This window comes from Seriola dumerili, unplaced genomic scaffold, assembly GCF_002260705.1.
Source record: "Seriola dumerili isolate Sdu_G_001 unplaced genomic scaffold, Sdu_1.0 BDQW01001299.1, whole genome shotgun sequence".
Taxonomy (NCBI): Eukaryota; Metazoa; Chordata; class Actinopteri; order Carangiformes; family Carangidae; genus Seriola; species Seriola dumerili.
The window spans coordinates 2,375,511-2,391,592 of NW_019175554.1; the positions used below are offsets into that span (position 1 = coordinate 2,375,511).

The 16,082-nt window shown below is 37.1% G+C and overlaps 1 protein-coding gene across 1 annotated transcript in view; it reads left to right on the top strand.

Annotated features, from left to right (window-relative positions):
• Positions 1 to 1,482: 1,482 nt before the first annotated feature.
• The window catches only part of slc22a31 (solute carrier family 22 member 31), a 29,313-nt gene continuing 14,713 nt past the window's right edge, over positions 1,483 to 16,082 (top strand). The window contains exons 1-5 of the mRNA XM_022767810.1: positions 1,483 to 1,914; positions 6,158 to 6,261; positions 6,882 to 7,036; positions 11,793 to 11,961; positions 12,653 to 12,798. Coding sequence (XP_022623531.1) covers positions 1,483 to 1,914; positions 6,158 to 6,261; positions 6,882 to 7,036; positions 11,793 to 11,961; positions 12,653 to 12,798 — 1,006 coding nt within the window. The remainder of the gene's footprint in view (positions 1,915 to 6,157; positions 6,262 to 6,881; positions 7,037 to 11,792; positions 11,962 to 12,652; positions 12,799 to 16,082) is intronic.

Here is a 16,082-nt window from a genome sequence, read left to right on the forward strand (position 1 = left end):
GTTTGGTGTCAGAAATGTGAAGTGTGAGCTAAAGATGTTTCACATTCTGAATGTTAAGAATACTTGTTTTGACACGGCTTTGGTACTTGTAGTAATCCTATAGCCTGGAGCAGTTTGGTCACTCAGCCTGAATGTCTCCGATTTATGTTAGCTGTCATGGAACCATGGACCAACATTTAAAACAGATTTAACCTCAGTATTATTTTTCTGTAACTCATGCCCAGTCCTGTTGCATGACATATTACATGATTTCACCAAACCTTTTTACCTGTTTCCACTGCAATTAACATTATAAACTTCATGGTCACAAGGTAAAAAAAACCTGTTTGTAATGAGTCAACATGTGGATATGCTGTCATTTGTGACAAAAACAAAACAGTTTCTTGTAACTTGTTATCCTTACTCACTGTGAACACGAGTGTTAGTTTTCAGTGTCATTTGAGATTTGATGTTTCACATCAGAGTCAGATGACAAACACAAGTCATCTGCTGAACTAACACGCAGACATAATGTAAAGCCTTTTTACCAACCTCAACTGATCCCCTGATCACACAACTGATAGTGTCAAGTAACACTTAACAGTCCACTCATTGACAGCCCCAGTAAACCTCCACATTACTGAAATTATATGATAAGTAACATGATGCAGCTTATTTATAGAGGGCGTATCGAAACAAAATTACCAAGTACTTTGCCGGGGTAAATCAAGATTACAACATTTCATATATACAGTTAGATGAGCATGTAGATCAGTCTGGGACAAGATCATATTTCAAGTTTTCCGTAATAGGTTAAATAAATGACTAAAGCCATTTCCATTGATATCACCTTTTGTGACATCAGAAACAAAATATTCATAATATCACGGTGATTTAAATCAAAAACTTGGTTTTCAGCCATGTAACAAGAAATATAAATAGACCAGGAAAATATTTAAAGGTGCACTGCACTAATTTTACACATAAGGTTTACATTTGTAACAGAAAGTCTGCATTTTAAACTGCAGGGGGGGATTTGAAATAAAAAAACATTTAGGGGACAGGGAGGGTCTAATGAAATATGCTATTGAAATGCACTATGGGAAACAGAGGATCCAGTGTTTTTGAAGTTCGACTCATACTTGGAACTATAAATGTTAGGACAGGTAGGACACTCTAACTTTTTTTATTACTTAAAAATGAATTTGTGTTTTTCATCAGCTTACCATTGAACCCTCAGTGTCACTCTGGTAACTTTAGCTGCACCTTTCCCAGCTCTGTCTACTCACTCTGCTGCTTTTGGTGACTGAGTAAAAATAGTTTGGACACGGAGATACCCAGGCATGAGTCACTAAGAGCCATCAGGTGTGTTAGAATATCGGTCGATCCTAAACCCCCATGCTGCCTGAGCCTGAGCCTCCCCCTCCCTCTCCCCCTCCTCCCCCAGCACGCTTTACCTGCTGCTGCCTCTCGCTGCCGTGGAGTGTAAGCACTCACTGCGCCATGGCCACAGACACGACTGAAACCTCGCACACTCGTCCTCAAATGGACTACGACACGAAGATTTTCCCTCACTCCGGCGGCTATGGACGCTATAACCGACTCGTGGTCGTATTTAGCTGGTTCCCCAACTTCGCGGTCATGCTGAATCTAATCAGCGACGTTTTTTACACCCTAATCCCGGACACGTACCACTGCAAGCCGGACCCGCAGCTTCTGCCCTCCACTTTCCTCCTCAGCAACTTCTCCAGACAGGGATACCTCAACCTCACCATCCCCTGGGTGAACGGCACCGGCCTCAGCCACTGCGAACTCTTCAAGTACCCACCCAACACCTCCGACCTCTCCGAAAATGTGCCCAGGGAGAGGGTGTCCTGCACCAGGGGGTGGGAGTTCGCCCATGCAGCGGGGCTCCAGAGCAACTTTGTCACTGAGGTAAGAGACTGTCCATCCTTTGCAGGTCATCATTAAGTCTTGTGTTCTTGCCTGGCTTATATGTGGACTTAGGGATGAAGTGGAGGACAAACTGATCTGCAGTTTGACTGCAGGTTGTCGGTTCCATCCACGTTTTCATTCACCCCACCACTAGATTTGGTTAGTACCGACTATCGCATGCAATACTTCTAGAGTCTAGAGAAACTTTCCCCTTCATCTTGTCATTTCAACTGTTCATTTATCTCAGTTTCCGCTCAAGTGAAGGGAGGTATCTGCAGGAAGCATATGCGGTCATGAAGACGGCTGTTGGCACCATTCAGTCAATATTTGCTCAAACTTTTCTGCTCTTTCACTCTGACTAATCTGCTGCCAGGCACACCGTTTCTCGGGGTCATAGATAAAGACTCAGTCTGGCATGTACAGTATTTATACATGTATTTCAACCAGGCTTAAAAAAAAGAACTGATTCTGAGGAAGCTTGTGAAGATAAAAAGTTAAGTCTAGTGCGGTTTGCATCCAAGATCTTTCAGCTTTTGGTTTATGAGAGCTGAGCGTGGATCGTCTCTGACTGTCTCTTTCATACTGTCACCAGAGCCTAAACACAGACAGAAGGTTTCAGCCAGAATGTGTCTTGTTGTGCAACATGTGTAAATAAGCAGCAGAAACGTGTTAATCTTCTTTTCAGTCTGTTTCATAGGTCTTGTGTTGCTCAAGGATCCACCTCAGTCTGCAAATATTGATAACATATCCTCACCACATCTGTTTTCTTGCAGTACTTTGTAACACAGACTGACCAGTAGCCAAAGTCATTATGGGTAATTGCCCCTCAATTTTTGCTCTGATTATTGTCTGTGCATTGTGGCGTCACTGGAATAGATACTGGCAGTGAGGAGACCTTTATTTTTTTTTCCTCCTCTTCCCCACCATGACAAACGGAGGCACACGGAAATCCGAGGTCTCCATGTTCCTTTCTGAGACCCTGAACACCTCCCTCATCAACAGTTTCCTCTGTCCATGACGTCACTCACTGGGACAAAGGAAAACGTTATTAAAGGAGAACTTGTATAAACTCCAACAGTGCTCATCAGTCTGAAATACACAAAATAACAAACACTTCGGAGTTGAGTCCTATACTATCAACTGGTAAAGCTAATGGCCTTTTTTTTTTTTTTTTGTGAGACAAAGGCGTAGATTTAAGGCCGATTGTTTATAGCCTTGATGTTGGTGAGGGTCCACCTGTGACCACTCCTCATGTTTGCAAAAGTGTTTTTCATTAGCTTGACCTATTTTGTCACATTTTTTTTGTTTGTTTGTTTTGTTTTGTTTTGATTCTTGTTACCTTACCAAAGTTTTGCTGTGTTTGGGACCAGTGTTCCAGCTGTTCTGACAACAAACATCTGGCCTGCTTGTACCCCTTGAATCAGGCCTGGAATACCAACTGTGAAAGATGGAGGCTCCAGACTTCCAAAGCTCCTTCAATAGCCCCAGGTTCACTGTGTGCTAATTGTTTGTTGGTCTGGTAACATACAACAACCAAAGCACAATATCATTTGGCTTTATAAAGACTAAAAGATGGGTCTTGCTTTTAAGAGGAACACTGTTGAAATCTGGTTTAAAGACCTCCACGAAAAGGTGGTCTCACACCAAAGCTGTTCTTTATACTACAAGTGTTGCCGGAGTTTAGACATTGACCTTCATGCAGTTTGAAGTAGCTGAAATTGTGTCCAAAATCCCTGCTCTGATACGACAGGGGTCCAGCGGGTGGAGTTTGCTTTGGGACCCTGTAGGAAATAAATCTGGCCATGTCTCTAATTTGGGTTATATCGCGTTCAAAACTCAGTTAATTGTTAGATCTCTTCTAAAGTTGACATGTACCATTAATCAGTTCTCAGAGTAATAGTTTGCTTGTGTAGCCATTTTGTGTTTCTGACTCACTGTGTTGTAATCGCTGCCTGAATTTCTGGTGCTTCCAACTCTGTCAAATTACTGTGTGTTATGTGATAACAAAAAGTCTCAAAAATCATGATATTATGCCAAGCACGGGAGAAACACATTAGCAAAGCAGCAATCGTAACAAGTGGACCCTCACTACCTGAAAAATACCTGAAGGATATTATCTGTATGAGCTTCACCATTTCCCCTGAGGAAGATGTTGGGTTGAAATATTGCTGTTTGACATAAGCTCTGATTCTAGTGTGCGACTACCTTTCTATTGTATTCTTATTGATTTTTTTTTTTTTCCAGCGCATATCCTCCTTAGGGTTGGACATGTCTTGAAATGTTTGATACTAGAGCTTATGTCACATCAGAGTCAGTACTGATACTGAAATATTTTTAAAAAAAAAATACATTTAAACATTTCTATAACAAACCCTTATTTACTCAACAAACCAAGTCAAACTTCTCATTATGCTAAATGTTATATACAGATCAGCAGAACAGTTTTTTTTATTTTGCCAGTTTATTAGGAACACCTAACTAAAACGAATACAGTCTAATACAACAGTCCTGCAATAAATCCTCCCTCATGTAGGTTATAATGTTCATTTTGTGTTAAAACTGCTTTTGAGAGGTGTTGACGTTTTGGAGGCTACACTTTGTGGTGCTGAACTGTACTGTTTTATCCTGACAGGTGTTTCTATTATTTTGTCCAATCTATTTCTATCAACAAGGGTAGACTGAATAACAGAAACACCTCTCCGTATAGTGCAATTACACAGTTGGTAAAATTTAAATCACAAAGAATACATTCAGAAAACCTAGGTATGCATTTAATACTGAGTTTTGTTACATATCAATTGTTTATACTCTGTCCAACAGGCACGTTTGAATCAATACCAAAAAGTATAGTAGTAAGTGTTAAGGTTTGATACCCAGCACTAATCCCTTTTAAGGTTTTGTGGTGTCTGTCCTCAATTCTCACTTTTATTGAATACAACTAATTCGTTTTGATTCTTTGATCCAAAACATTGTAGCCCTGTGTATCTGTAAAACGCTCACTGTAATGAATCACCATGACTGCATATGCGCAGCAAAGCAGAGGAGACAAAATAAGAGGGGGCGAAGAATTTTCTTACAGGCAGGGACTGGTACTAACCAGGCGCAGAGCTGCTGGCAGGCTCTACTTTGAGCTCTACTTTGTTCTAATGTAATAACACTGTCAGCAGACATTTTAACTCAATTAGGAAGGACATGATCTACATTCCTGCTTCCTCACAGAAATCTCTCTGTGTTTGTGACTTGACTGGTAGCCTGCTATTCTCTGCATGTTATGTAGTCAAATTACAATGAATGCAACATGTTGGTGACAATTTGTTCTTGTGCCTTTTTTTTTTATAAGTTTTTACTTATATTAATAATGTTTTATACAGAAATGGTTATCCACATATTTAAGATTTATAGACTCCACTGAAAGCACTGAAGGGTTATTTGGTGTGTGATTTGATTTGATTCTTTTTTTTCTAATCTACTTCACTCCCGGACATTTTCTGAAACTCACAAGTTTTTAGTTTGACTTCCTGCATTCCAGGTAGCCACTGGTTTCAGCAATGCGATGGATTCAGCGATGGCAATTACGTTGTTGAGATTTGAAGCTTAGTTGAAATAGACCACCAAACCAAACTGAGACGAAACCTGAAAGAAATTTAAAAACTATTGTTGTTTCAAGGACGATGTGATATCAGAGAGTGTCAGCTGCCAGAAAGCAGTGCATTCTCAACAAGTTGTCAAAGATTCAAATCCAGAAGACGAGTAAGAAGCAAACAATGTTTGGCAGCTGAGTCTCTGCTCAGCTGTGCCATATAACTCCATTGTTGTCCAAAAACTATGAATATGGGCAGTGTCATTTATTTTGAGTTGATCCCACATACACCATCTGCTGCCATAAACACTTACTAGAGAAGCAAATGTGTATTAATCTGCAGCAGAAAATAATCCTTAACAAACTCACTATTTACTTCTATTTGAGGAACATTTGCTCAAAGCTACAGTGGCCAGACATTTTGGTAAATTACTGAACCTTATTTTAAGAATGAAAGTTGTTACAATATGTGAAATTACTGATCCCCATTAAACACATGGATCATTTTTCTTTAAGGCTCACGAAATGTACAACAGTTTGTCTCTTGTGAAACCTAATCAAGTTACAGTGCTCTCTATTTATGGGACTTTTTTGTCCAAGTTGTTATTGTGTTTTGTTTCGGTCTGAGGATGTGTCAATGTACTTCTTTGTCTTCCTTTGCAGTGGAACCTGGTTTGCAGTGACTACTGGAAAATCCCTTTGCAGCATATCTGCTTCATGACAGGGTGGATTCTGGGATACATCTTCCTTGGTACATTGTGCGACTGGTGAGTAAAGATCACATCCAATATGGAACCCTAAGGTGTTCTACATTGAATGAATAAAACTAAAAACATTTAAACATGACTAAATTGTGTAGTTTATATAAATGAACCAAGCGTGAAATAATCAAAGAACTTACTAAACCTGAACTTACGTCATTTCATTTTCATAATACGATAGCTGTAGCTAAAAGGTGCTGTCTGGTTGCAGTTTTTGTACTTGCTATCTTAACAGACAAGGGTCATGTTATTAGTTGAAAGGTGAGAGGGTGTTGACAATGCCACTGTCATTGAAAGTGAAATTATGAAACAAAAAGTGACATAGGGGAAAATAAAATTATGAAATAAAAATTGACTTTTGAAAAAGTGCAAAATTACTAATATAAAACATAAATTAACTCCCATGAAATTATGTTATTATTAAAATAAGAATAATAAAATAACATTTTAAAAGAATGAGTTGAGTTTTAGTAATATTTTAAAATATTCCACAAATTATTGTTTTGTTTATATGTTTTGCAGAATTTATTTATATGACTTTTATTTTATAGTTACTTATATTGAAGACTCTGGCCCTCCGTAATTTCGCTTGTGAATGTTTTGTGATGGTGTATGTGTGTTTGCAGGTTGGGTCGTCGACGAGGTTTCCTCTTCTCCATTAGTCTGGCCAGTCTGTTGGGGGTTGCCGTGTGTTTGTCCGGCAGCGCTGTGGTGTTTCTTCTGCTGCGTCTGTCTCAAGGCGCCATGCTCGCTGGGGTGTTTGTGTCCTCGTACATCATCAGTGAGTATCCTGCACACACACAGTTAAGCTTCCTGCAGGCTCATTCAGCCAAAGACTTCTCTGGAAAAAGAGCAACCTCAGCTTGTTCACACTCAGCGACTCACTTCTTTGTTTACTTTAGAGAGCACTGCTGGATTCCTGCACTTCACTCTGAGTCATTCGCTGCCACTGTGTTTATGCAAATGTAATGGTTTTGTTAGAGCCCATTTTTCTTTTTTTGAAATACCATTTGTTATAGCGATTTTAATTTTGACAAATTATAGAAAAGTAAATGATACTGAGTAGCAAAACAAACACAAATGTGATAAATAATAAGAATGATGAGAAGCAGGCGATAAAGAGAAGGTTAGACACATAAACACTACTGTATATCCAGCTGTCCACAATCCAAGACGTGGTGCTGTTAACGTCAAAGTTTCATTAGCGGAAAAATCCTGTAATTCACACGTCACACTTGGTCTCATTGTTGTATAAGAGTACTGTCAGTGATTATCATTTCATTTAAATAATAAGATTTATCATTTCATGGTTTTGCTGCAACCATTGTGTGTGAAGCTGAACAGATGATATGCACAGCTTTGTTTTCAAGGTCATAAAAAAAGAGAGATGTATGTATGTGTCTATTACATACTGTATGTTTTCTCTTGCAGAATCTAATGTTATGTAAATGTTACATAATGTTAATGTTATAAATTGCGTACATGTAGGTTCCCGAGTTTGTGTTCACTCAGACAACAACTGTACATTTTTTAGTGCTTTACTCAGAGAAAACAAACAAACCAAAAAAGCAACATTCAGATTTCTTTCTACCTGGCTTCCTGGTGAGCTCCTGTATCTTATCAGTCAAAGATAAGAAAAATCCCACTGTGCCCTTACAGACGCAAATTACAAATCCTGCCTATCTTTGTATCACCATCTTATCTTTACTCTAGGAAACACAAACAACTGAAGTCAGACACTTTTTATTTCTGATGTCAGAAAGTCAAGAACAAGAGCTGAAGTCAGGTTTAATGTATATGCTGTACGATTTACCCGTGACAAATGGTTTTGCCGTCTGTGGTTTCCATGTGATAGGAGCTGACTGTAACAGTATCTCTGCTATATCACCAGTGAGATTCATGATTTCCTCTTACCTTTTGAAAAGATTAATGAAGTTTAGCTACAAGACACAAACTTTATATTAAATTTAACTGGACTTTTTTCCACGAAAGCTGCCTCGTCAGTGTAAAGGTTATTGAGCACACTTTTTATCATTATGAATTAAACAGTATGTTATGTAAAGAGAGGCTGCAGATACACATAATCACATAATGTTGGGTAGGTCACCACATCCCATCTCTTGTTCATGTGATGTTTCATTTTATCTTATGACCTTATGACAAAGCTGAGCGTATTATCTGTTCAGCTTCCATCATTCTGATTCAGATAGCGTACAAAATTGATTTAATTACTTTCATAAGATCATATCCACAAGTCAGACAAAGGCTGGTTTATTACATTAAAGTAGTACAGAACAGTGTGGTGGTTGCACAGATTTTTCTTTTTGTTGGGTGTAAAGGTCATAACTTAAAAACTGTTGATTTTACTTAATTCAACATAACTGTCCTTGTATTAATTAATTCTACAACATTTTCAGGCATCTTGGACAAACTTGAAAATGTGTGTCTGTCCTGCTAAAGACAAGATGTTTTCTTAATCACAGAAAAATAGAGATTTGGCAGATCCATTTTATAAAAGCAGTATGAATAATGGACAGTATAAGCCAGTTTAGAAATGGCTCAACAACAACTACTGCAGCATAAAGCCTGCAAGTCTGCAGGTATCATTTCAGCTAAATTACTTGTAACCTCTACACGACCTTTGGACCAGTGCCCACATCTCTGATTTGTTCAGTGATTGTCAAAATGGCAGTTGAGCCTGATTTGTCAGGCACTAAGAACACTAAGAAAATGAAAGCAAATACTTTTTTGTGATTAGCCTGAAATGTTAGACACTAACATAAAAGTTGCATGACTGTCCAGTAAACACTGGTGAGGTAGTTTTTTAGTTTAAAATAATCACAGTCAGCAGTTTCGCTCCCTGGTCACATTGCAGCAGAATTAGGCACATTTTCACAACCACAGACGTTTCTGAACTAATGTTCCACAATGCACAAGGAAAATTGAGGAGCTACACACAGTTACAATGAACAAAAAGTTACAATGAACAATTAAAACAAATTGTGGATGTTGTAAATACCTTAGAAAGAAAAAATACCTATTAAAACCTTAGGAAAACATTTTGATCTCTATTTGTTTTCGTGTAAAGTTGTTAAGATTTCATTCCTGGTTGATGTGACATCCGTGGTCACGGTAACAGCGAGTGCAACAAACACTGAGCAGCCAAACAAACTCATGTTGTTTTAATAAAGACGTCAGTCAATAATAAATGCAAACACGATCTGATTTCATGGTGCACACACCACGAGTAGTTTTCCAAAATAAAATACAAGTAGCGCTGCAGGACTCACTGCATTGCATCCTGTCAATCCCTCGCGCATTTGAAGGCAATACAGAAGTAACTACAGAATGTAAATGCATCGAATGGTTATTACTAAAAAATGACTTAAATTGGAATCGACAATTTAAAGCTGAAGTTTGATTGACGTGACGTGTTCTATATTTTCCTGTTAGTGTAAAACTCTTATGTGTGTTAATAAGCAATATATACTGTACACAGATAGTATGTAGATTGGAATTGGGACACACTGTAGTGCTGCAGGTCTTTCAGTCATAAGTCATGCAAATTGAATGACCATTGCTGTAGGCTACATGTTTTAAATGCCCTCGTAAAATGAAAGATACCAATTTAGATTACTGCTTTGCGCAGGTGTGTGTATGACTGTGTACAGCACAGTTGCTTTGGGAATTTCAGCTGATGACTGACTGAAGTGTGTTATACTAAACTCTGACTGACAGCAGGCAGCTGGTTGGGGTTTTTTTTTTTACTTCTACCTCTCAGCTGTTCTCTTTTAGGGGCTCTCTGGTGTACCCACCTCTCTGTGACAAATATTAAGCTCCCTGTCTTCAGCGTTACTCTGTGTATAATGAGATGACTCTGGCTGGTAGGCATACATAGTTTCTCAAATACAGTGTGTTTTCCTTCTGGAACTGTCTAAAACAAGGATGAAGCAGCATGGGAATGTAATTACGTGAGCATTTGTAGAAATAGTATACATTCCTGCTTGGGAGGAGGCGATACTAGGTACTAGAGTGTTAAAGTGGCCCCATCCGAAATACACACACACACACACACACACACATACACTTCTTTTTGTTTTTGCCATACAAACATACTCCCACATTCCTGCGTGGTCAGGGTTAGATTAAGTCCAGATTTTTGGAGGGTGGGGGGCCGGGTTTAGGATAGGCAGACATTGAGCTGAGCGGGACAAGGGCCTGTGAGAAATGTTTCTCAGTGATGTCCTGCCAGTGCTGGTCCTCCACAGAGAGGAGAAAACAATAGTATAGGACAGAACTGAAGGCAAGGAAGTGAGCAGGAAGTGAGCTCCTCATTTTCTTTCCCAGAGGAGATGGAAACAGGGCCAGAGCTGTGGGGGAAGGAAGTTAAAGGTCAGCAAAAAACTCACACAGCTGGACACACTCTCACACAAGTTTACGTCAATACCTGAGGTTCAGAGTACTTTATCACATCCTAGCAGTGTTATCTAGCTTGTTGAACATTGCATTTGTGTTTTTTCCAGACAGAAATCAGCAGATAGATCTAAATGCTACGTTATAGGACACTTGATTACCCTGTTCTGTGTTTTTGCAAGAGGGTCCAACTGTGGACCACACATCTGTGAGCTGATGGGAAAATGTAGCTCCTTTTTGCTCAATAAGAAGACAACAGTATCTTCTGTATTTAGAAAAAAAAAAAAAAAAAGTACTATAAGTGAAGTAAAAATCCAAGAATGCCACACAAACAGCAAAATGTTCAGGTCTTACTGGGCAGATTTATCTTCAGTCTAGTATAAAGACATCTTTTAACATTAGCGAATAGGATCCAACTTAATGCTAACATTAAACTATGTCTAAGCTAATGCACTGTTACCCGGTTGTACATGGTGATATTTTTTTCTTTTTTTAAGGTTTCATCCTGAGCCAGAAAGACTTAGAAATAGAAAATATGTTTTTTAACTATATTTTATGTGTACATTATTTAAGCAGTATGAGTTCAGGTTCACATAATTCAATTCAATTAAACACTGACAGCACAAGAAAGGTTTGTGTTTTCATGTTTTCACACATTTCGTTAACACTACTTAACGTCTAACAGAAATTATCATCACGTCTGGGAACCCTGCTCTCTTCCCATGAAGTCACGGGCCCCCAGACATGAGGTCCGCATTTGGAACCTCTTGGTTTTGTGTTAATATAAAACAAAGCAGTTGATGCATGGGTAGGATTTTATATGCCTCTGTACTGGCAGCAGCTGTGGCCTTGTGCAGATGGGTGGGATATAAACCCTAAACTTGAATGTATGAAATAAATGCAGATGCCTTCGTCAGTGATACTAACCACACACATAACTGTGCTGACATGAAGTTTGAATCATTCAATAAAAACGCATGCAACAACAAGCAGTATCTTTATGTGTGCAGGGTTCATGTCCTGACAGGAAATGGATTTGTTTTGGACAAATGTATTAGTTTGGCTTCAACTGTGTTTTGATGATATCTGTCTTCCCTCACTCTCTTTTCCCATCATTATCTCAGGGTTGGAGCTGTGTGACCCTCCCCATCGTCTCATGGTCGCCATGGTCAGCGGCTTCTTTGCCGTGTTTGCAGAGCTGCTGTTGCCGGGCATCGCTGTGCTGTGCCGCGATTGGCCCGTTCTCCAGGCTGTGGCCACTTTGCCTCTGCTCCTGCTGCTTTCCTATTGGTGGTGAGTCAGGTGGCAATATCTGGGATGCGTAGCTGGACACACCCGTTGTGTATTTGGACATAATTTGATACTGTTGTGTTTGATATGTCTGCAGTTTGTCTGCTCCTGTTTCAAACTCACAGCTTCTAACAGTCACACGTGAATTCACATATAGGCACAAGTTTAAATAGACAAAATCCTCTTACGAAAATTCTTGTGAACACCACTCAGTCAGTTTAGTTATGTATTCAGGAAGTCTCATTGAGCCCATGGCTGCTTTTACAAGAGACACCTGAGAAAAATATTACAAATATACAACTCTATAACAAGACAGTTCAGTCACACAAAGGAGTTATCACACACACAGGCACAGTTAATTAAAGCATTAACAAGTATTATACATCAGCAAGTAGTCCACAGAGGAGTGTCTCTAACTTCAGTTTGTTTTTCAATCCAGTAATAAAGTGTGTTCCCCAGTCTTGAATTTGTAACTTGAAGCATAAACATATCCTGCACTCTCAACTGAAGATGTTAAATATCTTTAGTTGAGTTTATAAGGCAATGCCAAGAAATTGTCCCAGCGCCAACAGCTATTTTTAAATGTAGTTATATGTATTTGTACATGCAATTTTCACCCTCTGTGTCGATGTTACAGAGAATGTCTGAGCTCTGTATCTCTGTGAGATATGATAACGGGAGTTGTTTTCCTCAGCTGTGCGTCAGTGTTTCCTGAGTCTCCTCGCTGGCTGCTCGCCACAGCTCAGATCCCTCAGGTGAAGAGGAGCCTCCAAGAATTCTCCACCAGGAATGGTGTTTGTCTGCGAGATGAAATCTACCCTGGTGAAACCCTGCTCTCAGGTACTCACTCTCACATGCTTTTGTATGCTCATACGCAGACACAAATGTACACTGCAGTCATCAAATTTTCATGAAGTAAAAAGCAGCTGCCCAGTCCTGCATGAACCCCTATTTTATTGAACCATCAAAATATTAGGGAAACAAGTAAGAAAACCAGTATTATCTAGATATAACATTATCTTGAACTTCATGGATGTTTGTCATGAGTTACTACAAAGGAAAAATGTTAGACCTTTTTATAGACACAAAAGACACAAGGCTTTTTCTCCTACTGTACATTGACATAAAACTCAAGCAAGATAGGATCTGTCATATTTTGGAGTTAACTGATCTGAAATGACAAAACTCTCTGTTTTGTTGGTTTATTAGACTAAATCTTGACTAAATATTGAGATTCTAAATTGTCGAAGTGTAAATTAGGATAGCAACTAACAGTAATTTTCATTATCATTTAAATTGCCAAATCATTACTTGATTAATCAGTTAGTCTATAAAAATGTCAGAAAAACGTGAGAACTACCCATCATAGTTTCCTATGCCCCCGGTGTCTTGTTTTGTCCAACCAGCTGTCCAAAAACCAAAGCCATTCAATTTACATTGTTATAAAACCTAAAACCAGAAAATCCTAACAACTGAAAAGTGAGAACCAATACAATTTTTGACATTGGTGCTTGAAAGAATGGCCTATATGATCAAAAAGTTGCATAGTTTTCTGTTGATTGACTAATTGTTTCTGCTTCAATTTAAATAAATCAACCTTAAAATGACCTCCCATATATCCCCACTGGTTTTTGGTTTACTGGAGGACGTTAATGGTAATTGTAGTGGAGAATAGGTCTGTCTGTCTTGAATGCAGAAGTACCTGACTATACCATGACGTTTTGACGTTTTTATGCCTTACTATACTATGACGTTTTTCTAAAGTTGTTATGCCTTACTATACTATGACATTTTATGCCTTACTATACTATGATGTTTTTATGACATTTTTATGCCTTACTATACTATGATGTTTTTATGACATTTTTATGCCTTACTATACTATGACTTTTTTTGGCATTTTAAACCTTACTATACTATGAAATTTTACTGAAATTTTATACCTTACTATTCTATGATGTTTTTTGACATTTTTATGCCTTAGTATACAATGACATTTTATGACGTACTATATTATGATGTTTTATGCCTTACTATACTATGACATTTTATTCCTTACTATTCTATGATGTTTTTTGACATTTTTATGCCTTACTATACAATGACATTTTATGACTTACTATATTATGATGTTTTATGCCTTACTATACCATGCCTTACTATATATTTTTATAACTTACTATACTATGACATTTTATGCCTTACTATACTATGACGTTTTTAGACATTTTTATGCCTTACTATACTATGACATTTTTTGACGTTTTTATGCCTTAATATAATAATGCGTTTTTGGCATTTTTATGCCTTACTATACCATGATGTTTTTATGCCTTGCTATACTATGACGTTTTTTTAAAGTTGTTATGCCTTACTATACTATGACAATTTATGCCTTATTATACTATGACATTTTTTGGCATTTTAAACCTTACTATACTATGTCATTTTAATGCATTACTATATTATAATGTTTTATGCCTTACTATACCATGACCTTTTATGACATTTTATACCTTAATATACTATGACATTTTATGCCTTACTATACTATGATGTTTTTATGACATTTTTATGCCTTACTATACTATGATGTTTTTATGACATTTTTATGCCTTACTATACTATGACGGTTTTTGACGTTTTTATGCCTTACAATACTATGACATTTTTATGACAATTTTTTGCCTTACTATACTATGACATATTTTGGCACTGTACTATGATTTTTTATGACATTTTATGCCTAACTATGCTATGACTGTTAAATAAAATTTAACACCTTACTATACCATGAAATTTTATGCCTTACTATACTATGGTGTTTTTTGACAATTATATCCCTTACTGCACTGTGACCTTTAACACATTTTATGCCTAACTGTACTATGACTTTTTATGCTGTTTTTATACCTCCCTATACTATGAAGTTTTTTGACATTTTTATGACTTACTATACTATGACGTTTTTTGACGTTTTTATGCCTTACTATACTGTGACGTTTTTATGACAATTTATGCCTTATCATACTTTGATGTTTTATGCCTTACTATACTATGACATTTTATGCCTTACTATATTATAACATTTTATGCCATACTATACTGTGGCATTTTTTTTGGCATTTTTTTGCCTTGCTATACTATAACGTATTATGACATTTTATGCCTTACTATACTATGGCGTTTTTTGGCATTTTTATGCCTTGCTGTACTATAACGTTTTTTTTCATGTTTTTATCCCTGACTATGCTATGACATTTTAATGCATTACTATATTATAATGTTTTATGCCTTACTATACTATGACGTTTTTTGACGTTTATATGCCTTACTATACTATGACTTTTTTTGGGCATTTTTATAACTTACTGTACCATGACGTTTTATGACATTTTATGCCATACTATACTATGACATATTTATGAAAATTTTTTGCCTTACTATATTATAACATTTTATGCCATACTATACTGTGGCATTTTTTTTGGCATTTTTTTGCCTTGCTATACTATAACGTATTATGACATTTTATGCCTTGCTATACTATAACGTATTATGACATTTTATGCCTTACTATGCTATGATGTTTTTTGACGTTTTTTTGCCTTACTATACTATGACATTTTTATGAAAATTTTTTGCCTTACAATACTATGATGGTTTTATGCAGTTTTTATAACTTACTATACCATGACATTTTATGCCTTACTATATTATAATGTTTTATGCCTTACTATACTATGACGTTTTTTGACGTTTATATGCCTTACTATACTATGACTTTTTTTGGGCATTTTTATAACTTACTGTACCATGACGTTTTATGACATTTTATGCCATACTATACTATGACATATTTATGAAAATTTTTTGCCTTACAATACTATGACATTTTTTGATGTTTTTATGCTGTACTATACTCTGACGTTTTTATGACATTTTATGCCTTACTATCCTAATTCGCTTTTTTTTGCATTTTTATGCCTTACTAATCTAATTCGCTTTTTTTTGCATTTTTATGCCTTACTAATCTAATTCGCTTTTTTTTGCATTTTTATGCCTTACTAATCTAATTCGCTTTTTTTTGCATTTTTATGCCTTACTAATCTAATTCGCTTTTT